At 40.1% G+C, this 24,816-nt stretch overlaps 1 protein-coding gene and 1 long non-coding RNA gene across 2 annotated transcripts in view; one reads left to right on the top strand and one right to left on the bottom strand.

The window, feature by feature from the left end:
- STK17A (serine/threonine kinase 17a) overlaps positions 1 to 22,653 on the top strand; it is a 44,870-nt gene extending 22,217 nt beyond the window's left edge. The window contains exons 3-7 of the mRNA XM_001095883.5: positions 4,986 to 5,130; positions 17,126 to 17,252; positions 21,090 to 21,138; positions 21,227 to 21,406; positions 21,988 to 22,653. Coding sequence (XP_001095883.4) covers positions 4,986 to 5,130; positions 17,126 to 17,252; positions 21,090 to 21,138; positions 21,227 to 21,406; positions 21,988 to 22,312 — 826 coding nt within the window. The 3' untranslated portion in view covers positions 22,313 to 22,653. The remainder of the gene's footprint in view (positions 1 to 4,985; positions 5,131 to 17,125; positions 17,253 to 21,089; positions 21,139 to 21,226; positions 21,407 to 21,987) is intronic.
- Positions 14,852 to 18,219, bottom strand: LOC144339855 (uncharacterized). Its single transcript, XR_013415368.1, has 2 exons — positions 18,078 to 18,219; positions 14,852 to 17,685 (listed from the first exon to the last, which is right to left on the bottom strand). It is a non-coding gene; the product is annotated as an uncharacterized LOC144339855 (long non-coding RNA).
- Positions 22,654 to 24,816: the final 2,163 nt, after the last annotated feature.

The raw sequence follows: 24,816 nt of genomic DNA, 5'->3' as shown, positions 1-24,816 counted from the left end.
TCATGCACAAAATTATTTAAAATATTGTATAAAATTACCTTCAGGCTATGTAAGTTGCATATGAAATATAAATGTATTGTGTGTTTAGACTTGGGTCCCCTCCCCCAATATAGCTCATTATGTATATGCTAATATTTCTTTTTTTTTTGAGGCGGAGTCTCGCTCTGTCGCCCAGGCTGGAGTGCAGTGGCGCAATCTCGGCTCACTGCAAGCTCCACCTCCCGGGTTCCCGCCATTCTCCTGCCTCAGCCTCCCGAGTAGCTGGGACTACAGGCGCCGCCACCACGCCCGGCTAATTTTTTTTGTATTTTTAGTGGAGACGGGGTTTCATTGTGTTAGCCAGGATGGTCTCGATCTCCTGACCTCGTGATCCGCCCGTCTCGGCCTCCCAAAGTGCTGGGATTACAGGCTTGAGCCACCGCGCCCGGCATATGCTAATATTTCAAAATGTAAATCCCGAACGTTTCTGGTCCCAAACATTTAAGAGAAGGGATGTTCAGCCTATAAATGATTGCAGCAATGTTGATGATTTACCAGGAGTTCTTACTAGTTGTTGTGTGAACTAGAGTATAATAGTCAAAATATATTAAGCATTTACTATGTGCCACGTGCTATGCTGTCTTCCAGCTTCATATATATTATTTATATGCTTTATTTACACTGTTCATAAATTTTAGAACACAATTTTATATATAAGAAAACACTCAGAAAAAAAAAATCAACCTTAGGTTGTGCTATATTACAAATAGCAGAACCAGAATTTAGTCCAGGAGTATGAGATTCCAAAGCTTCTGCTTTTATCCATATACTGTGCTCCTTTACTCTGCCTGGGAGGTTAGGGAGTGCTTCCTGGAGGAGGAGGCATTTCACAGTATATATTAGCCCATCATTGCCTTACTCTGAATTTTTTTAGTTGTTTTGCCCTCATCCTGTGCTCGTCTCCCTGACTTCTGTTCTACCTCATCTCCTTTTAGTCCTTTTCTACCTTACCCTACATTCTCGGCACACTTCTTTTTTTGTCATTGCATTGTCATCTTCCCTGCATTATTCACGACAAGAAGTCTGTGATCATTCTTACCTTGATTCACCTATGAATGTGCCTTTTTTTTTTTTTTTTTGAGACAGAGTCTGGCTCTGTTGCCCAGGCTGGAGTGCAGTGGCACAATCTCTGCTCACTGCAAGCTCCGCCTCCTGGGTTCACACCATTCTCCTGCCTCAGTCTCCCCAGTAGCTGGGACTACAGGCGCCCACCACCATGCCCAGCTAATTTTTTGTATTTTTAGTAGAGACAGGGTTTCACCTTGTTAGCCAGGATGGTCTCGGTCTCCTAACCTCGTGATCCACCCGCCTTGGCCTCCCAAAGTGCTGGGATTACAGGTGTGAGCCACCGCACCCGGCCATAAGTGTGCCTTTTTAAAGATTTTCCTCTTTCTCACTTGTTTTTAGCAATTTGAGTATGGTGCCTTGGTTTTATTTGTATTTATCTTGCTTGGAGTTCATTGATCTACTTAAATTTTTTTGTTTATAGTTAGTTTTTATCAGATTTGGAAATTTTTCAGCTATTATGTTTTCTAATATTTTCCTACCCCTACCTCTCTTCTCTTATTCCTACAGTGTATTAAACGGCTTGATGCTGTCCCATAGGTCCCTGGGATCCTGTTTGTTTTGTTCAGTCTTTTCCCTCCCTCTCTCTCTGTGCTTCACATAGACAGCTTATTTTCCTGTGTTTTAAAATTCACTGATTCTTCTGCAGTGTCTGATCTGCTATAAAGACTATCCAATGGGTTTTTCGTTTCAGATACTGTATTTTTCACCTGTGAAAGTTCTTTTTGGTTCTTTTCATAACCTCCATCTCTTACATGATTATGTTCATATTTTACTTTAAATCTTTGCGCATCTTTATAATGCCGGTTTTAAGGTCCTTATCTGCCAGTTCCATCATCTCTGTCATTTCTGGATCTGCTTTTATTATTTTTCCTATTGGTTGTGAATTGTAATTTGTGGCATTTTCAGATATCTAGAAATTTTTGGTAAAATGACGTACATTTGGAATGTTGCAGGGTTAAGTAGATTTTATCCCACTAAAGAATGGTGACGTTTGTTTTGGCAGTCATTTAAATTACTTGTGGATCAGCTTGGTTAGGACAGACCTAGAACTAGGTTAGCCTTAATACGAAGGATGGCCCTCCCAAAGGAGTCTGTTCATTGCCCCAGTGTTTAGAGTGGCTTTTCTACTCCAACTTGACAAAATTCAAATATCTTACCTTATTCTCTGTGAACACTGGGAATTTCTCAGCCTTATGATTTTCCAGAGTTATTTTGTCTAAGACTTAAAAATACTGTTGAACAGATCTCTCTCTGTAGCTCCCTCCTCTCTGGTACTCACCTGCCAATTCCAGCTGTCTTAGCCTTGCCAAACTCCGAGTCTGTCTTCTCAGCTTAGCAAGGCTGCTGCATGTTGCTTCTGCTTGGGTTCCTCCCCTACCCTGTACCACTATCCATATATTGTTACCAAGTAGGAAGATTAGAGGGCTTAACCTCTTCTCACAGCTCATGGTCCTATACCTGTTGTTCTAATGCCTGAAATAGTTGATTCATATGCTTTAATTTTCTAGTTGTTTATAGCCAGAGGGCAAATGCCATACCATTTGGTTGGATGGGGGAGTAGAAACTTGCCCTTTAATGAGTGTACCATGTATTTTTTACACAATGTGCCGTCACACATGTGCTCCCTCTATCTGGGATGTGCTGTTAGCATTTCATCTAGTGGACTCCTAGTAATCTTTCAAGTTCAGAATAAATGTCATCTTTCCAAGATTGTTTTTCTACTTCCTTTCCAATTAATTGCTCAATTGCTTAGTTATCAAGTCATTTAATATGTAATTTCACATATAAATGCATATGTATTTGTTATTTAAATATCTTTCATTTTTCTCTTCCCCACTAGAGCTTGAAGGACCAGACATACTTATTTGTAATAATCTTTCTATCTCTAGGACGGAATATAGGGCCTAACGTATTTGATGGTTTGTTGAATTTGAATAATGAGAAAGTGAAGATCCAAACTGGGCCTCAGAGCAGGACAGAAATGGAAATGCTAGTTTAGATAGAAAAAACAGTGTTTGGTCTGAGGCGGGAAGCTATGATACAGCCAAGGTACAGGCAGCTAGGGAAACTCAGTTACTGTTAGCTTCTAAACATCAGTTATATAGCTCTGAATAATGTTGGTCAAAAGATAATCATCTCAAAACTTTCCAAGGACCACTAGAAAGTTGAAATTTTAAAGTTCTAAATGTTTTTTTGTAAAAGTAGTTTTTGTGCAAAACTTTGTTAACAGTCTTTTAATTAATTTCCCAGTGAAATTTTTTGGTTAAAAAGTAATGTTGCTGTAGTTAAAGATAGAAAAAGCAAAGCTATTATAGGGCTTCTTTAGCTTCCATGTGAAGGAAAGTACTTTATGTAAAATAGTTAATATTATATTTACTATACTTGAGAGATGCTTTTAACGTCTCAGATTGTTCTTTAGTGAGATCCCATTTAGTGATATTAGTTAATACGGTATTTAGTTTAGTTAATGGGTAAAATCCACAGTTAAACAGGGTTATATGATTATATGTTGTACCGAGAGGAATATAGTCTCTTTTTTTTTTTTTTTTTTTTCTTTTGAGATGGAATTTTGTTCTTGTTGCCCAGGCTGGAGTGCAATGGTGTGATCTCGGTTTATCGCAACCTCTGCCTCCCAGGTTCAAGTGATTCTCCTGCCTCAGCCTCCTGAGGAGCTGGGATTACAGGCATATGCTACCATGCCTGGCTAATTTTGTATTTTTAGTAGAGACGGGGCTTCTCCATGTTGGTCAGGCTGGTCTCGAATTCCTGATCTCAGGTGATCCGCCTGCCTCAGCCTCCCAAGGTGCTGGGATTACCGGCATGAGCCACTGTGCCTGGCCTCAATTTTCTTATAATAGTCTATATTTGAAATACATACTTGAACATTTTCACAAAACTGTAGTTAGCAGTATATTTTGTGCTTATGTAAACTACTTAAATTGTTGAGAAAACCAAGAGGGAATCATTTGTTAAAGCAAGAATGGGGCCGGGCGTGGTGGCTCATGCCTGTAATCCCAGCACTTTGAGAGCCCAAGGCGGGTGGCTCACAAGGTCAAGGAGATCGAGACCATCCTGGCCCACCTGGTGAAACTCCGTCTCTACTAAAATACAAAAAAATTAGCCAGGCGTTGTGGTGCATGCCTGAAGTCCCAGCTACTCAGGAGGCTGAGGCAGGAGAATCGCTTGAACCCAGGAGGCGGAGATTGCAGTGAGCCGAGATCACGCCACTGCACTCCAGCCTGGTGACAGAGCAAGACTCCGTCTCAAAAAAAAAAAAAAGAAAAAGAATAAAAAGCAAGAATGGGTAACTTTATGTGTAAAGAGACTAATTGCTCTTAAAATTTGGGTAAAGAAATCCTTGTATTTATGTAAATTGATAGTAATGGGCTGAGGGACTCAGATGACAATAAACTGCGATTAAGAAACTGTTTCAGCCAAAATGCAGTTCTTTATTTCAATTGAGGAACAAAGTTCTTTTATCAGCAAATTGTGGCCTATATGTGCAGAGTGCTTAGTAAACTGTACATTACATTGTGGTGCATCTCGAGCTGCTTGGGACTGAGTTGGCTCAGCCTATACTGTGTTTTGATTCAGATTGTCAAATCCATACTAACAGTTATACAGGCTGGGTACGATGGCTTATACCTGTAATCCCAACACCTTCGGAGGCCAAAGTGGGAGGATCGCTTGAGCACAGGAGTTTGAGACATAGTGGGCACCATAGTGAGGTCCCGTCTCTATTTTTCAAAATAAAAATACATTTTTTTGAAAAGGTATACCGTTACTGCCAGACTGTAATTAATTTACTTTGTAGTTTTGGTGTAAGTGTTTGCCATTTCTTATGAGTCATATATTACTTTAATTTTGCCCTTCTCTAGTGCTGCTGGGGGTGAAATCTTTGACCAGTGTGTTGCAGACAGAGAGGAAGCCTTTAAAGAAAAAGATGTTCAGAGACTTATGCGACAGATTCTAGAAGGTGTTCACTTTTTACACACTCATGATGTAGTTCATCTTGATTTGAAGGTAAGGTTCAAATTACTTTACAATTTTGAGATTGCTAAAGAATGACATTCAAGACATAAAATATTTAACAGTGATTTATTCAAACATATTTCATGTTTGTGTATTATTAGCTAACAAGGATATTAGAATTGAGTCTTTACTCCTATCCTCTAGCCAGTTAGTTTTATCAGGGAGATAAGGCACATGTGTGTACATGAAAAGATACATAATAATACAATGCCAAAGAAAGGAACTCAGAATATGACAAGATAGAACTTGAGCTAGATCTTTTGAAAAGTTAGGATTTAGGTAAGTTGAGAAGAGTAAGAGAAAATTACCTCACAAGAGTCAGGAATATTTGTGATGTGTTTGGGAAAAAAATAAATGGAATCATTTCACTGGAATTGAGAGATCAATTAGGAGATATTAAAAGCTGGGAAAAGGCTGGATTCTAGGGGTTTCATATGTCATAAAGACATAGATGATTTTTGAGCCAGGAATATTCGAGAAACAGTGTTTGGAAAATAGGCAGCAGTAAATAAATGAGAAAATTAAAGAGATTAAAGCAGGTAGATTTCTAATTTAAAATTGTCAAAGGCAGAGAAGAGGAAGGAAGGAAAAACAAAGGACGGAATATCAGTGATGTTCCTTTCAAGTGATCAAGATGCCAACTGAAACCAGGGTAAGCAAAACAAGGAAATTTTAGTGGCAAACAAGTCCAGAGATAATTCTAGCTTCAGTTATGACAATATGCAGGGCTCAAAAACTGTTGCTAGTACTCAGTTTTTCTCCAGCATTCAGCTCTGCCTTCTTTGAATGACAATAAGATGGTAATAAAGTAGATGCTGCTGTTCAGCCTTGCAACTACCCGGAGACAACACGAAAGTCAGTCTCTACTTACAGCTCTGTCCAAAGTTCTGAGATTCACTCTGATTACACCAGCGTAGATCAATCTGGAACTAATAAGTGTGCTGATGGGTGTAGGGCTTTGGCTTGCCATGCCAGTGTCATCAGTGTCATAGGCTCCAACTCTGGAGGTATAACCCTTTCTACCATCCTAACCTTTACGCGGACTGAGTGGAGAAGGGATGGATTCTCAAACCAGTTCTTTTTCTGAAAGAACAGAGAATGGGATGCCCAGGAGACCGTAAAGGTCCACTATGATTATTCTTAGTATATTCCTGCAGGTGTCTGCATGGCAGTATTAGCCATGCAGAGGAATTCCCAAAATAAATATTTATGCTGTAGCTTCTTTCATGTTTGGTTTTACACTCTTAACTTTGCAAAATCGTGTATCTGTTTTATTTTTTAATGATGTTTTACTGGTCTTATGATGGACTTCCAGGAACAGAACCCCAATTTAAATAGCATTGCACCTATAGGAAATGAGCTTTCAGTAAGTTTAAGATTTCTGTTGATTTTCTGATGGTTACTTTCATATCAAGTCCAGGTGAAACTGTGGGAAAATGAAACAGTCCTCAAAGAGAGAACATGCCGCAGCGACCCTAGTTCCTAGTGTTTATTCCATTTACAAAGATGGCCTTACTGGCGAGAGGAAATAGGGTTAGGAAGGATGGTAACCTGAGAAGGCTGAAGCCTCTAGACTGACCCCAAAAAAACTTTCCCATTGTGAACTGCAGGGTCATCTCACACCACGATTGACATCTGCTATAATATCCCCTCTAGCAGAAAGTAGATGCTTTATGGCAGTGTTCTCTGACCCAGACGTGAATCAGAATCACCTGGAAGGGCTCGTTAAAATAAATTGCTAGGCCACAACCCTAAAGTTTCAGATTCAAGGTAGGGCAAAGTGATGCTTAAACTTCAGGCCAGAATTGCTGTATGGCCAGGGCCGGGTGTGGTGGCTCATGCCTGTAATCCCAGCACTTTGGGAGGCTGAGGCAGGTGGATCATGAGGTCAGGAGATCGAGACCATCCTGGCTAACACGGTGAAATCCTGTCTCTACTAAAAATACAAAAAAATTAGCCGGGTGTGGTGGCAGGAGCCTGTTGTCCCAGCGACTCAGGAGGCTGAGGCAGGAGAATGGTGTGAACCCGGGAGGCAGAGCTAGCAGTGAGTCGCGATCGTGCCACTGCACTCCAGCCTGGGTGATAGAGTGAGACGATGTCTCAAAAAAAAAAAAGAAAAAAAGAATTGCTATATGGCCAGTTGTGGTGGCTCATGCCTGTAATCCCAGCACTTTGGGAGGCTGAGCTGGGCAGATCACTTGAGGTCAGGAATTCAAGACCAGCCTGGCCAACATGGTGAAATCCCATCTCTACTAAAAATACAAAAAGTTAGCTAGGTATGCTGGCGCACACCTATAGTCTCAGCTACTCCAGAGGCTGAAGTGGGGAGAATGGCTTGCATCCGGGAGGTGGAGGTTGCAGTGAGCTGAGATTGCACCATTGCACTCTAACCTAGGCAACAGAGCGAGACTTCATCTCAAAAAAAATAAAAACTGCTATATGGCACATTCCATAATACCTTTGTTTATTTATATAGATAGATAGAGTCATACTATATAAATATAAATTCATATATGTACATATTTAATACTGTATAAATAACTGCCTAATTTTTATTGCATGAAGGCACACTCTCAAGAAGGAGTGTACAGACTGGGCGCGGTGGCTTATGCCTGTAATCCCAGCACTTTGGGAGGTCAAGGAGGGCAGATCACTTGAGGTTAGGAGTTCAAGAGCAGCATGGCCAACATGGTGAAACCCCATCTCTACTAAAAATACAAAAATTAGCTGGGAGTGGTAGCAGGCACCTGTAATCCCAGCTCCTTGGGAGGCTGAGACAGGAGAATCGCTTGAACCCGGGAGATGATGGTTGCAGTGAGCCGAGATTGCGCCACTGCACTCCAGCCCAGCTGACAGAACGAAACTCCATCTCAAAACAAAAAAAAGAGGATACAGTGTATGTAATCTGGAGGTTGACTTCTAAAGCAAACTTGATAATGTCCCTTTTGAATTTAGGTGGAAAGGTAGTTTCTTTTTAAATACTAGTTTCCTACAGAAAAATTTGCTGGTTTCCTACAGAAAAATACAGGGAAAAGAAAACAATCTGGAAGTTTTCTTGTTCTCTTTTGAAAGATGCCTATGTAAATTCATTTTATACACATTTATCTTTTTTCAAAGATATTAATTTTTTAATACCATGGCTAAAATGGACACTAAGGACCCAGTAGCCACATGGTATACAGTGGCATTTTTTGAAAGCGAGTGTGGACATGTGCACACCCACATGCTGAGGTGGCCTGATGTTAATGCTCAAGGTTAACTAGTTAAAACCTTTCACAGCTTGGGTGGGGACTTTGCTTTTCCCCTTCAGTCTGTCATATGCATAAGAAGTTCAAAAATCCTTGCTGCAAGAAATTTCCACCTTGCTTCCCTCAGGAACATTTACCAGGAAGAGATGGTCTCTGCAGTACAGACTTTCACTGGGGCTGATACTTTAAGAAGCCTCGGTATTAGCCATGCAGAGGAATTCCCAAAATAAATGTTTATGCTGTAACTTCTTTCATGTTTGGTTTTATACTCTTAACTTTGCAAAATCGTGTATCTGTTTTATTTTTTAATGATGTTTTACTAGTCTTATGATGGACTTCTAGGAACAGAACCCCAATTTAAATAGCATTGCACCTATAGGAAATGAGCTTTCAGCTTATGACAGTTCAACCTGTGACTATTCAAGAACTAATTAAGTAGCAAGTCAAACAGGTTGTCAACACCATGTGTCATGGATCTTTGATGTCACTTGAGAGTATCAAAGGTGAATATTAAGTTCTTGAATACCAACTTTAAGTGTGTGTTTACACAAGGAAATTATATCCCTTTCTCCTCAGTACATTCAGTATCATATTCCTTTCTCTCTAATACACTTGGTGTAGAATTCTTTCCAGATTCAGTAGAGGCCTTGATGATGATGATGGGCCTTTGATGTTGAAAACTGGACTCTCCATGTTTCCTCGACCCAAAGGAAGTAGAAGACAAAGTGGTCCAAAGGGTTCTCAGCCTTCCTTCTGCCTTTTTGCCCCTCCATGTGCAGTCAGACATGTCTGTGAGTCAGCTACTGGAGGGAGAGGACAGAGATGGGTTGGTATGGCAGCTATGCAGGCGAGAGTGATTTCTACTAAAAGGTCTTTCCAGTTGGCCTCTGTGAGTCTGGACGAAGTGAGTCTGCTGTCCTTTGTCTTCGACAGTGTGTGCTCATAATGTTGACTCTTGGTCTCTAGAAGAGCTTGAAAGACTAGGCTATTTTTTAAGAAATTATTTTCCCACATTGCCTCAAAGCTAAATATACTATGTTTTCATTCTCTAAAAACTGATAATCCCAATATATATGGTAATTTTGAATTATTAAGCTATTTAGTCTCCATGCTGGTTAAAATGGGAAACTCCTGTCCCTGTGACAGAAGTTAATTGGAAGCTAAAATAACTATTATAGTTGCTTCTTTTTTTTTTTTTTTTTTTTTTTTGGAGACGGAGTCTCGCTCTGTCGCCCAGGCTGGAGTGCAGTGGCCGGATCTCAGCTCACTGCAAGCTCCGCCTCCTGGGTCTACGCCATTCTCCTGCCTCAGCCTCCCGAGTAGCTGGGAGTACAGGCGCCCGCCACCTCGCCCGGCTAGTTTTTTGTATTTTTTAGTAGAGACGGGGTTTCACTGTGTTAGCCAGGATGGTCTCGATCTCCTGACCTCGTGATCTGCCCGTCTCGGCCTCCCAAAGTGCTGGGATTACAGGCTTGAGCCACCGCGCCCGGCCTATAGTTGCTTCTTTTAAGGATATAATTGACACTATGGGAAATACACTGTTTGGCTTTGGTGCAGAACCTGAATGATCAATTTGCCAAAAGACTGATTCACTGAAGACTCTCAGCCAAATATCTTAAATTGAGCTGGGAAAGTTCTTGGGGTGGGTGAGGGAGTAGCAGATACAGATTTAGGAGTCTGTAAAAGTATGAGTCCATAAATCCACAAAAATAGAAAAGACAACCATGATTAAGAGAAAGCCCATTCATTAAATATATAAAATGTTGCAGAAACTGCAAATCTGAGAAACAACAACTCTGGCAAAGTCAGAACAAAACCAACTAAAAGTACCAAAACAGTCTCAATAATTTGGTGAATTAGTCATTCAATAGAGTGACCTGGTTTTAGTCCTGTCCAAGGGAGGGAGGACTGACCAAAAATAGCACAAAGAAATCTGGTCTTAAAATCCATTGCTCTTTTTTCTTCAAATGGTGGTGTACTGGTTCAGTCTTTCAGGAGTGTTAGTACAGTCAACCCTCTGCATCCATGGATTCAACCAACCACAGGTTGAAAATATTCAGGGGGAAAAAATTCCACAAAGTTCCAAAAAGCTAACCTTGAATTGGCCCCCCACCAAGTATTTCATTGAATCCATACAAATGAGGTGATGTGTGGCATTATAATAGCTATTCTGAGTAACCTAGAGATGATTTAAAGTTTACAGGAGGATATGCTTAGGTTATATGCAAATACTACACCACTTCCTCTCAGGGACTTGAGCATCACAAATTTTCGTATCTGCAAGGAGTCCCTGGACCAATCCCCACCAGATACCAAGGGACAACTATACTAGGATTCTATCACTTAATTTTTCCACCCAGTTATGCTCATGGTTAAAAGTGGACTAGAAGAAGGCCAGGTGTGGTGGCTCACACCTGTAATCCCAGCACTTCAGGAGGCTGAGGTAGAAGGACCACTTGAGCCCAGGAGTTTGAGACCAGCCCAGGCAACATAGCGAGACCTCGTCTCTACAAAAAATTAAAAACTCAGCCAGCCATGGTGGCATGTGCCTATAGTCCCAGCTACGGAGGAAGCTGAGGCAGGAGGATTGCCTGAGCTCAGGAGTTTGAGTCTGCAGTGAGCTGAGATTGCACCCCTGCATTCCAGCCTGGGGAACAGAATGAGATCCTGTCTCAAAAACTTTTTTTTTTTTAATTAAAACCTTAATTTCTAAAACTTAATTTCAAAAAAAGTGGCCAGAAGCTGGGACTTTCCGTATGAGATTTAAATTTAAGCATCAGTATATTACTTGAAAGTAGGGGTAACAAAAACATTTCTTTTTTTTTTTTTTTTTTTTTTTGAGACGGAGTCTGGCTCTGTCGCCCGGGATGGAGTGCAGTGGCCGGATCTCAGCTCACTGCAAGCTCCGCCCCCCGGGTTTACGCCATTCTCCTGCCTCAGCCTCCTGAGTAGCTGGGACTACAGGCGCCCGCCACCTCGCCCGGCTAGTTTTTTGTATTTTTTAGTAGAGACGGGGTTTCACCGTGTTCGCCAGGATGGTCTCGATCTCCTGACCTAGTGATCCGCCCGTCTCGGCCTCCCAAAGTGCTGGGATTACAGGCTTGAGCCACCGCGCCCGGCCACAAAAACATTTCTAAACAGTCCCCCAAATTAATTTAGACAGGATTATTTACCTATTTCTCTACTCTAACCTGGGTTTTAATAGTTAATGTACTAGAACTTTAATTGCCTGATAAAATGTTCCTTAAACCCCTGTCCATAATACCCTAAGCCTTATTGAGCAGGTTAACCTCAACTTTACAATGATCTTAGCCACTAAATCTTCTCCAGTGGTGATTGTTCAGTAAACGTTAAATGGATTATGTACAAAGATGAAGATACCGAGATAAATAAAAGACTTCCCTACAGCCACCACTATTTAAGGACCGTCTGCAGGTTTTCTGCTTATTCCACTGTCATCACCTCTCTACTGATTGACCTTGCTTCTTTCTCTCCCTTACTACCTGGGATTCATACATTTTAAATAGAACTAGGTTTTATGTGCCACAACTTCTTTATCATGAACTGGATTCCCTAGAAAGGAAGTTTAACTAAATTGTAAATGCTGAGGTACTTAGCTTTGTTTTCAGGACATGTATTTCAGCTTATTGGAAGTAGATACATTTCACTATCAAAGAAGAGACAGAGATTATAGTCCTGTAATTGTACATATATTTTATTCAGAGGAGCAAAGTCTATTTTTAAAAAGAGCCCTGTGGTCAAAGTAGGGCACAGTTGGTAAAGGCCACATAATAAATATTAACTGAAATCCCCTGAAATAGCTCTGATTTTATGAGAAATGTGTTTTTTCTAGCAACCTCTCTCTCAGTTGTTTAACTTCATTTTTAGAAAGTCTGTCACACTGGTGTATCACAGATGCATGTAACAGGGCCTAGGCGTCTCATACAAGAAGATTTTAATAATTTGATCACACTAATTTAGGATTTACAACATTACCACCGAACCAATTAGTTTTTGCGTAGTAACTAAAGAAAGCATTTCTCAGGGAATATAAAGTGTACACACATAAAAGGGAAAAACATTTAAACTATTTTAAGGGAACAAATGGTATTTAAGAACATTCATATAATGTACATGTTTACTAATCACAAGAATATCTCAAGATTTGGTGAAGATTTTCCCTAGCAGTATTTCACTTGGCATTTTGTGTGCACTAGAAAGGGCAAAACATTCAATTATGAATATGTGTCACTGAACCAAACCCCTCCTATCGAATTTGCCTGAATAATTGACATTTTGTGGTCATCAAAAAATTACTATAGTTTTTTTGTTTTGTTTTGTTTTTTGATTTTGACAGGGTCTTACTCTGTTACCCAGATTGGAGTGCAGTGGCACTATCTCGGCTCACTGCAACCTCTGCCTCCCAGGCTCAAGTGATCCTCCCACCTCAGCCTCCAAGTAGCTGGGACTACAGATGTACACCACCAAGCCTGGCTAATTTTTTGTATTTTTGATGGAGACAGGTTTTCATCATGTTGCCCAGGCTCCTAAGCTCAAACAGTCCACTCACCTCGGCCTCCCAAATTGCTGGAATTAAAGACATGAGCCACTGCGCCCAGCCCTTTTGTTGTACTATAGTATTTTATTAACGTACTAAAATTAAAATTGCCTTGAAAAGTCTGAGGACTCATAGTCATGATGCTACATAGGTGTTTTTTTTCCTGAAGAATTAGCTAGAAGCTAATTAACAAAGAAAATGTGGCCTGCCTTCTGCCATTTACTCCAGAATAGCCTACAAAGCCCTGTGATCTCCTAGCCATTTCCTTTCCAACCTCATGCCTCCTACCACTCATACCCCTTTTGCCTTGTGCTGTCCTCCAGCCACACAGGATTTCCTGCAGATGCTCCACAGCAGTACGGCCTCTATACTTGCTCTTCCCTCTGCCTGGAATGCCTCCTGTTTACCCCAACCCCTCCAGGACACTGAGCCGTGACTGGCTCTTTTTTAACATCATCCTCTCCTCCTTCAGGTTGCCTTCTTAGAAAGGCCTTCTCTGACTCCCCTAAAGATAGCATGCCCGTGCACACACCCCAGGCAACCCCTCTCACCCATCACCCTGCTTTGAGTTCCCCATAGTGCTTAAAGCGACCCAAGGTGTATTTATTTGTCTCCATTAAGATGCAGGGCTCCAAAAGAGAGGACTTGTGTCTTGTTTTCTGTTATTTCTCCAGGGCCTACCTCATTAGGCAATCAGTAAATATTTGTTGAATAAATGAGGAAATCTTTTTACCCTTCAGGGTCTGCTCACATAGCTCCTCTGTAATTTTCCAGGGCAGAATTAATCACTCTGATATATTTATCGCCTGAGTACTTTGTATATATTGCTCTCACAGTGCAATTCACAGAGGAGTGACTTGAGCCTGGCAGGTCCGTCTGTTTTCTCTTGATTATAAACTCTGACAGTAGGGTGTTCTTATTCCTTATATTTATACTACTACCAGTCCTGACACAAAATAGACACCCTCTTAATTTTTTTAGTTATGTTTCTCCCATTCATTCACCCAACAATATTAATGTGTGGCTGGCACTGATCACAGTGATAAAAGATTAATCTGTGGTTTCTGTGCTCATGAAGCTGTAGATTCTTCCCATTCTTTGAATTCAGCCTGATAAACTTACAGGCATTTTCATAATAGAAAAGGGTAGGATGGGTGGTTGGGTAGAAGGTAAGATCCTTTTTAAAAAGAGGGACCATCTGGCTGGGTGCGGTGGCTCACGCCTGTAATCCCAGCACTTCGGGAGACCAAGACGGGTGGATCACAAGGTCAGGAGATGGATACCATCCTGGCTAACACGGTGAAACTCAATCTCTACTAAAAATACAAAAACTTATCTGGGCGTGGTGGTGGGCGCCTGTAATCCCAGCTACTCGGGAGGCTGAGGCAGGAGAATGGTGTGAACCCAGGAGGTGGAGCTTGCAGTGAGCCGAGATTGCACCACTGCACTCCAGCCTGGGTGAAAGAGCGAGACTCCGTCTCAAAAAAAGAGGGACCATCTATGCCTCAATTTCCTTTTTCATATTGCAGCCCCTCTCATGGATGGAAATTGTAATCTGCTTCACTGCCATCTTAGGCCTTCTCACCAAGTTGAGACTAGGCAAAGAATGGAAAAAAGTGTTCTAGACTGAGAGAGTACCATATACAAATTCACTCTTGTGAGAGGGAGCATGGCAAGTGTGAGAGACTGGAAAGTGTCCTGTGGGACCCATCTTCATGGAGCCAGGGGTATCATGGCATATGATGAGTCTGGAGAGCTAGCTCGGCAGAAGCTGGACCTCAGGACATGCACACCATGCAAAGGAGTTTGGAGGTTATCTAAGAGCAGTGGGAGGCTGTGGAAGGGTTTAGGAAAGGGGACAACAGATCTAATTTATATAATACAAAAGAACCTCCTGGCTGCAGTGTGGGCAAAATGGATCCTAGCAAACCACTGAAGAGGCCATCGCAGTAGAGCAAGAAAGGTAGCTTTGGTTTTCTGTGGATGGAGAGGAAAAGGCCAAGTCTAGAAATGCTTGGAATTTAGTACTTAAAATCAACTATGGTGACATGTTAGCTAAATGGAAGAGCGGGGAGGAAAGGAATGGCCAAGATGATTGTTAGTGTTCTCTCCTGTTCTGAGGGATGATCATAGCATTCACTGAGACACCTGTCATTGGCATAAGGAGAATATGATTTAGGAAGGAAAATAGGAGTCTGTTTTTGGTCATGTTGAATTTGAGGTACCTTTGAGACATCAAAGGGGAGATAATAGGTAAGCAGCTGGTTGAAGAGGTCTGAAAGAAAGAAAAAAATTGTGAGTCATAAGGTGTAGGTGATATTTAAGCCTTGGGTGCAGATCATGCAAGCTGAGAGTTTGGAGTAAAAAGAGGAAAGGCCTCAAGATCAAGCCTTGAGAAACCCAGCATCCAGTGGACCAGGTAAAAGAAGGTGGCCCCTCAGAGAAAATGGAAGACGCAGCCAGAGATAGGAAGAAAGCCAGGACAGTGTTTTGTCATGAGAGCCAAGAGAAAAGTAATATATAAACAAGGAAGGAGTGGTTTGTCAAACACTGCTAAGGGAGTGGTTCAGAAGAAAGCATTGAAAAATATCACTTGATTTTGTGATTTGTAGTGGAATGAGAGGACAGAAGTCAGACGGAGGGGCAGAATATGAATGGAAGGAAAGGAAATGTGAACATTCATTCTGTGCATCTAGGGGACCAATGTGATGGAGACAGAAACAAACAGCTAACCAAACAATGGAGTAAGCATGCTGTATACACCATGCTGTGCAGCAGGAATGGGGCAGCCATCAAGCCCTCCCTGGAAGGAGCAGGGGAAGCCAGGGCAGGCTTTACAGAGGAATTGGTGCTTTATTGAGACCCATCATGCATGGAATGAGGGATGAGAATAAATCTGTCAGGGAGAGAAGGGGAGAGGGCATCCTGAACAAAGGCAGTACATGTGCAAAGGCATGAGATGTGGGAGTAGCTGTCTTATTTAGGGATTACAGACTGTTTGATTTGGGGCACAGATTGCCTTTGGAGCCATGACAGGAAATTAATCTTGAAAAGGAAGCAGGGACCCAATCTTAAAACACTGGGTGTTATAGTGAAGTATTTGTAATTTACCAATGTTTCTCAGCTTACCTTTGGAAATATTCTTAATGTCAGAAAACATTAAGTGAGGACTCTTTATAATGCAAACACAAACTTTCCTTTCAAATTTCGTGTTTTAAAAATTCAATGAATTTTACATTCTAGTCCATAATATATTTACTTGTCTTTTTATGTGAAAGTATCTTAGGTTATTTTCCCTTGGGTAAAAATGACTCCACGGATATGAACCCCACTGATTCTGTGGCTCTGGGGAGCTCTTTCCCATTACTGTACGTGTCCTCACCCCACATGTCCCCACTCACAAGTCCGGAGAGAACTTAGGGTAGAAGTCATCAGTATGTAAGTGGCAGCTGAAGCTTTGGAAGTAGATGAAATTGCTCCAAAATAGAATGCAGAGTGGTGGGAGAAGAGTTGGCCATGCAGCGAGAGATCCTGAACAGCACAAATATTTAAAAGGAGGACAGAAGGAAAACATTGAGAAAATAGTGAGGGCTCTGTAGAAGAAGGAAGAGATCCAAGGTGGAGAAAACGGGGAGGAATTTCATCAATATAAGGATGCTTAACAGTGCCCAGTGCTACAGAAATCATTGCATGCAAAATAGTCCCTGAAAGACACAGATGGGATTTGGTGGGTCTTTGATTATTGAAGTTATTGTGACCTTAATGAAGGCAGATTCAGTCGAGGGGGCAAAAGAGATTTAGTTGGACAGAGAAAACGATACCAATTGTGCTTGACCATGCTTTCAAGAAGCTGAGTTTTGAGGGAATAGTAGGAGATACTACTACCTGCAGGAGATTCAGGGTCATGGGGAATGGTTTCCATGAGGTGGGGACAGAAACCTGTTTATATGCTGAGGAAGAGCCAGGGTAGGGGAAGAGACTGAAAATACAAGAGAGTACAGGCCTGCTACCTTATACATAGTAGGAAGTATATTGTAAAAATATTTCTTTAACAAATGACTGTTTACTGTTAAATTCCTCAGTCTCAGTTTCACAGGTGAAATGTATGTTTTATGGGCTACATGTTTTGTGTACTTAATCATAGTTGTATTGATTTTTGTGGGGGTATGTTGTTTTTTAGCCTCAGAATATTCTGTTGACAAGCGAATCTCCATTGGGTGACATTAAGATTGTTGATTTTGGCCTTTCAAGAATATTGAAGAACAGTGAAGAGCTCCGAGAAATTATGGGTACCCCTGAATATGTGGGTAAGTATTCATAAAAGTAGTTTTGCTCTGGGGTTAGGCATCACCTTCATTAGGGGACTTGTCCATGGGGCATGACTCATAGTGGAACCAGCTGTCTGCTATGTTGAAATTCTACCATCAGAGATTTATTCCTTTGGATTACATTTTACAATGGAAAACTTTCAAGAGTAAGATACTAAACTGGTGATGTCTTCACTGTCTCTTCACTACAGGGCTAAGAGAATTTGAAGGGATTACTTCTAAAATGAATAGGACAGGATTTTCTTAACAAAGTAGGATATTAGCTTATTTGAGGGTGGGAGGATATTTAACAAGTAAGGATCTTTAAGGATGTTTTGGTTGGTAACAAACATTGACGAAGGCATTGCCAAGTCTGAGGTTCCATAGAAGTGTGGAGCAGAGGGCATCTGGTTGGATCCATGGTTGAGTGTTTCTGGGAGAAAGAAAAAGGAGCTTAAACATTGAAGGTAGCGGCAAGAAAGCAGCTGAATGATGAATACGCCATGGGTCTAGGCGTATCATCAAAGAAGTCAACTATGACTTTCTTTGATAGACTGAGGAAAATTGGAGTTTGAAAGATTAATAGTTTGATGTTTTTTTAAAGGTATCTATAGAATAAGGCTGTGAAATTGAGAGGTTGTGACCAGAGATTAGAATATTAATATTTAGGCCAGGTGCAGTGGCTTACACCTGTAATCCCAGCACTTTGGGAGGCCAAGGTGGGCGGATCAGTTGAGGCCAGGAATCTGAGACCAGCCTGGCCAACATGGCAAAACCCCATCTCTACTAAAAATACAAAAATTAGCCAGGCGTGATGGTGCATACCTGTAGTCCCAGCTACTCGGGAGGCTGAGGCAGGAGAATGGCATGAACCTGGGAGGCGGAGCTTGCAGTGAGCCGAGATCGTGCCACTGCACTCCAGGCTGGGCAACAGAGTGAGACTCCGTCTCAAAAAAAAAAAAAAAAGGAATATTAATATTTGAAATTTCAGTGGTGAAATAGCTCTTTGTAATTATGAGGACTTGGATGTAAGGCTGGAAAGGCAATTTTTTAGACCAGGAAATCAAAAAGCTGTGAAGGTAGGCTGTCTTGAGTCATGGACATCAGTGTGGAAGTCACCTAGGCTGCCAGCAGACCTGGGAGAAGGGAGGGTGGCTGTGGTAGGAATGGAGAACGCTGTGGCCTGGGCCTGAGGGAAGACTCTCTGCCTGAGAGTAGAAGCGTGAAGAGGGCAAATAGGCTATAAGAGGGGGAATGAAGAGAGAGGGGTCTCCTTTCAGAGAGGAGGGTAAAAGGAGTGAGTAGTTCTTGAAAGACTGAGGATGTTATAAGAAAAGAGGTATCCGGAGCACAGAAAGACTGAGGAGGGGCGATAGGGTTGAAGAAAACAAACCTGTATGGCAATGATAGTCCAGAAAATAATTTAGAGATTTTTAAAAAGATCCTTAATTAGGTAATAAAAGATGCCACAGGCACAGAAACAACCTTTAAAATTTTTTATATATTTTAGTGGGCCAGAATACTTAATTTTCAGTATGCTGACTAATATGCATCATGACCACTAAGTAAGTTTTTGGGATGTGACTTAATAGTGTCTCTTTAGGGAAAGCAGCAACCCAAGTGTTTTAGCCAAAATTAATGGGTACCATTGTAAGCTCCAATATACAAGACTGAAGAATGTAGGTCTGTGAGCTGAAAAATCAAAATAGTAATTATTGCCCTGAATGGGGTGGGTTTTTGTTTTGTTTTAATGCTTTCTTTGTTGTTGTTGTTTGAGAGACTCTCACTCTGTCACCAGGCTGGAGTGCAGTGGCACCATCATAGCTTGCTGCAGCTCCCAACTTGAACTCCTCCTGCCTCAGCCTCCCAAGTAGCTGGGACCACAGGCACGTGCCAACACAGCGGGCCAGTTTTTTGTTGTGTTTTTTTTCTTTTTGGTAAAGATGGATCTCACTGTGTTGCCCAGGCTAGTGATTTGTTTTAGAGCTTTCTGTTCCTTAGTAAATTTTACATTTTCTGTCAAGAGCCTTTCCCCATCTCAAAACATTATAATGGAAATACAAGCTCAATCCAAAAAGAAGAAAACTAAAAATGATTCAGAAGTACATTATACAGAAAAACAAAGGGACTCTCCTCTTTTTCCTTCCCTGACTCACCTTTTAAGAGGTGAGTTTATGCTTCCCACAGTCATTTTACATATACACAGAAACTGATGTTGAGTTCTGGCCCTGTGTGACCTTGACTTAAATCTCTTTATACCTCAGATTCATCTGTCCACAAAAAGGGGCTAGTAATAGTACCGACCTCATAGGGAATTTATAAGGATTTCATTGGATTTGCTGTACAAAGTCCTTAAACCAGTATTCAGCACATAATAAGCACTCAAAAAAGTAAGCTATTGGTATTTTCTGCACCCCTCCTCCCACAGTCTTGCTATGTGGTCTGTTTTACCGTTTCTTCCCCGGTAATTTGGATGCTATGCATTTCATTTTTAATTTCCTAGTCATTTCCTTTGAAACTTTAACATTTACAACCTCTGTTTCTCACTCAACCATTTCAGAAATCAAAATTTAGGAGATTAGCATACCTAGCATTTCCTTTCCAACCTCCTCATCCCACTCACTTAATTCTATGGGGGTTTGTCACAAATTAGTAGTAGATACATGACCTTGAGTATTTCGTTTTTTCATAGAAATAGAACATTTTCATTCCTTTTTTAAATTGTAATTACCACAGTTTTTTAGTTTTTAATCTGTTTTTCCATGGATTCAGTACTTATTGACTGCCTATTAATAGTTTAGCCTCCTTATTTGTATAGTTTTGAAAAAAAAATTATCTTTAGTTAACTGGATTGAGTAGATTTTTTTAAAGGAGTATTTTTATAATATTTTTCCTGAATCCTTGCATATTTGACAGTGTCTTTCTATTGTGTTTATGTGTGGCAGCAATTGACTTTATATCAAAGCTTTTTTTTTTTCTTTTCTTTTTTTTCTTTTTTTTGGAGACATGGTCTCACTCTATCACCCAGGCTGGAGTACACTGGCACTGTCTCGGCTCACTGCAGCCTTTACCTCCCAGGCTCAAGTGATCCTCCCACCTCAGCCTCCCCAGTAGCTGGGTCTACAGGCAATGCACCATGACACTCGGCTAACTTTTATTTTTTATAGAGACAGTGTCTTATTGTGTTGCCCAGGCTGGTCTTGAACTCCTGGTTCAAGCCTTGGCCTTGCAAAGTGCTGGGCACCCAGCCTCGAAGCATATTATTTTTCTCACTTCTATAGATGCAACTTAGTTGCCTTTGTCCCATGCCTGTAGTCTCAGAATGCCCAATTTTTTTTTTAATCTTGTTGACTTTTTGTTAATGGGTAGATGTTTTAAAAAGCTCACTCTGACTGCAACAGAAAGAACAGATCAGAGGGGTGGGACAAGTAGTTGAAAAGGCCCAGGTGAGAGGAGAAAGTGCCACGGGTGAGGGTGGGGCAATGGAGAAGCAGAAATGTCAGTGGCAGTGAGAAAGTTTTAAAAGCCATCATCTGATAGAGACAATGCTTGATTACGTAGAAATTGTCAGTTTATATTTGATGTTTTTAAAATATTTAAATATTTGTAAAATACTAGGACTCAACAATGATGGGTAGAAGTGTGAAAAGTAAACAAGTTAATTACAAACATCTGGTCAGGCTTTATATTAATTTATATTAATTCATGGTAACCTTTCATTTTGGCCCAAACATTGAATAGTGCCTTATAGTTTCTAATGCTTAATTTTTTATCTCTAAGAGCAAATTAGGAATTTTTTCCACAAAACTAAATGTTTTCTTCTCTTTCTGATACTAGCTCCTGAAATTCTTAGTTACGATCCTATAAGCATGGCAACAGATATGTGGTAAGAGTTATTAATGAAAAATTGATCAAATTAGTTTCAAGAAATGAGTATGGTACTAAATTTTTCTTGCATTTTCTTTCTAATTTAGGAGCATTGGAGTGTTAACATATGTCATGCTTACAGGAATATCGCCTTTCTTAGGCAATGATAAACAAGAAACATTCTTAAACATCTCACAGATGAATTTAAGTTATTCTGAGGAAGAATTTGATGTTTTGTCTGAGTCAGCTCATGACTTCATCAGGACACTTTTAGTTAAGAAACCTGAGTAAGTATTACTTTTATTAGTTTAATATTGATCTTGTCAGTTTTTTATTGAATCTCCTCCAACCAAAAATAGTTCAACATCTAAAACACCAAAATGGGAACACAAAAGTGAGACCCTTGACTTAATATAACTGTTGAAAGAAAAGGGGGCAAAAATGAAAATATTTTGAGAAAATGTGAACCATACCTCGGTATAACAGGATTTAAATATTAATTAGCAAAACTGTATTACTGCAAATGTGTCATGGCAGTAAACAGCACTCATAATTCATGGTTAGTAGAAGTTGACAGTGAAATGACAGCTAATCTCTAGCAGATACTTCCCATCTGTTCTTGGTGTCTCTCAAGAGAGCGTTTCAAACATAACTTACTTAAAATATTTCAACATTTTCACAAAATTTTCAGCGTTGTGGGAAATTGCACCCAAATTCCAAGACTAATAGTTTTATTCAGGAATCGCAGTTAAGATTTTTGCCAACTTGTCATACTTCCCAAAGTATAATACAATAAATACAGTACCTTATGCTCTAATTTTAACTGAAGTTCTAACATGTCTTAACTGTAAAACATGTATCTTTACAGGGATCGAGCCACTGCTGAAGAATGTCTAAAGCACCCCTGGTTGACACAGAGCAGTATTCAAGAGCCTTCTTTCAGAATGGAAAAGGCACTAGAAGAAGCAAATGCCCTCCAAGAAGGTCATTCTGTGCCTGAAATTAATTCAGATACTGACAAATCAGAAACCGAGGAATCCATTGTAACTGAGGAGTTAATTGTAGTTACTTCATATACTCTAGGACAGTGCAGACAGTCTGAAAAAGAGAAAATGGAGCAAAAGGCCATTTCCAAACGATTTAAATTTGAGGAACCTTTGCTACAAGAAATTCCAGGAGAATTTATCTACTGAGCAGTATTTCCCTTTAGAACTTTAAGATTTCTACATTGAAAAATGTTAATATTATTTATGGACCTCTGGCCAAATGGTACATGTACTGGAAGTGGATAACCAGTATCACTTACACAAACAAAAATAACTTTGTCAAATTTGTGGAGTTAGGTGGAAGTCACATTTTAAAAGTTGCCAACCAGGAGATTTAACAGGTACAGTTATCCATTTCAATGTTATTTTTAAGGGAGATGTTGGTACCTTGTAATTCTACACCCTGTTTCTCCAGAATGAGAATTTGTGTACAAAGATATTTGTATTCACTTTCTTTAAAAAATCCAAGTAAAAGTGCCAAAACTACATTTCTGTAAATCTCTTGCATTATTCATATGTGTATCTATATCTGCATATTTGTTAATGTGTTTACTAAAATTGCTGCTTTTTCACTTTGGATTTGTTTTTGGCAAAATTTTAGTTTAAGCAGACATCTAAATTTTCGAGACCTAGAATAACATTCACTAAAGTTTGATACTGTCTTTTTTTAATATTTTCTTACTGCTTTATAGTGACTTGATTTGGTTTCTGTTGTGTTTTTGCCTAAATGCTTGTAACATATCAGTGAAAAACCCTAATTTTTTTTTCTCTTCAATATCACTAGTAAGACAGGTGGTAATTTTTCACCTCTGAAATTATTCTGGTTTAAGTGTCAGCTCTTCAGCCACTTCCCTCATCACACCACACTCACATGCATCTGCTCTGTCTCACGTGCTGTACCCCTGCCGCTTCCTGGCACCTCCCCCCATGCTTCTCATTTAATTTTGGCCAATTGTAGGTATCAGTGTGATCTGATCAACACTCTGGTTACCTTGGTCAGTGAAAAGATGCTACTATATTGCTTTTGTCCCAAAGTGAGTAAAATCCCCTAGAACGGAGAGAGAGAGAGAGTGTCTTCATGCCGACCACTGAGCCTGTTTCTGCTGAGTTTCTTATCAGCCCTCAAGCTCTGCTAGGAAAAGCTATAAAATGCCAAAATATTTATAAACATTTACTTTGTCCATAAAAAATTTACATTGGATACTCTGTCATTAGGAGGTACTTTGTCCCAAAAAGATGGATAAGAATGTACTAATAGTTTTATTTGATTAGGATTGAACAGTTCAGGTGTATCTAGGCCCCACAGTGACCAGTAAAGTCCAACTAAAAAATGGAAATGTGAAAGTGTATGCCGAATACCTTAAAGTAACTAATCATCCTCACACACAGAAGTCTGAGTCCTTATTTATCTTTTATTAGGCTCAGTGCATTAAATATTTGCCTATCACCTGTGTGCTGTGTACCGTGGCCATGCCTTGCTCTGTACTATGAACAACTCAGACCTGTCCCTTCACGGTCTGATTAGGGTGCTGCACAAAGCTTTCTCCCTAACATGGTTTCTCAGCTGTCAAAATCATGAAAAAGACAGCACCTAACCACTATTTTAAAGTATGTACAGTAAATACCCAAATGTGTGTAAATGTCATAGACATATACAAAGTCAGTAATCTCGCCCAGTCCTGCTGAGTGAACCTGTCGAAGCACCTGGGAGCGCTCTTTACACCATTAGATGAAATTCATCAGGCAGTTCAGACAACCAGGTTGCACTGTTTTCTCATTAAATTGGCTTGCTTTATACAGTTTCTTGGAATCTAGCATTCCTAAACAAGCTCCAAAAAGCAGAAGAAATTGTGCCACAGTGATAGAGTTTTTAATGAACACCCATGGCCACAGTGTTGAGTCTCAGGTAAGTCTTGGAAGTAGTAAAACACAGTATTAGGCAAATTTGTATAAGTATCTCTCTGAAAAAATAGGGAGGGAGGTGACCAGCAAAAAATACCCACTATTGAATGACACGTTTGTACTTGATGGATCTGTCATCAGGTTTTAAAATCAGAATCATTTGGGCTTTTTAAAAACCATTCTATACTCGTAATAAATATATTTAATATAATTGCTGTATTTGTGAAAAAGATCTGTTTTCTTTTAGCTGGCCACTTCAGTTTGCTGCGTATCTTTAGCTGCTGTTGTGCCTTAAATACTGAGTCATAGGGTGCTTTTTTAAGAAGCCCTTCAGAATATACTTGTAAAGATAAATTGGCATTTTTTGGTTTATAAGATAAAAACAGGGCATGAAGAACCTTCATAATACTAGGCCAAATAAAATCTATTAATAGCTGCCAGCTAGCTCTACACTTATCTAAAGCTGTTAATGTTCCTTTTTTTCTATCACCAAATTTATAAAGGACTAAACAGTGCTATTGAGTTTACTTGGTTTATAAATCCAGTTTTAACTATAATTCAACAGTATTTTGATGGGATGAGATGTTTATGTAATATGCAAGATGTATAAGTAGTTTTAATCAACTGGGAAATGATATTTGATCTTGTGTTTTGTTGTTTTCACATGAAAACTAGGAGGTAATTGATACCTTTCTCTAGTAGTGGTATAGAGGAAGGACAGATGCTCATTGATGAATCTCTTAAATTTC

Source organism: Macaca mulatta, chromosome 3 (genome assembly GCF_049350105.2).
Source record: "Macaca mulatta isolate MMU2019108-1 chromosome 3, T2T-MMU8v2.0, whole genome shotgun sequence".
NCBI lineage: Eukaryota > Metazoa > Chordata > Mammalia > Primates > Cercopithecidae > Macaca > Macaca mulatta.
The sequence above is the reverse complement of the archived record's forward strand: the minus strand, read 5'-3'. Positions and strand labels throughout refer to the sequence as shown.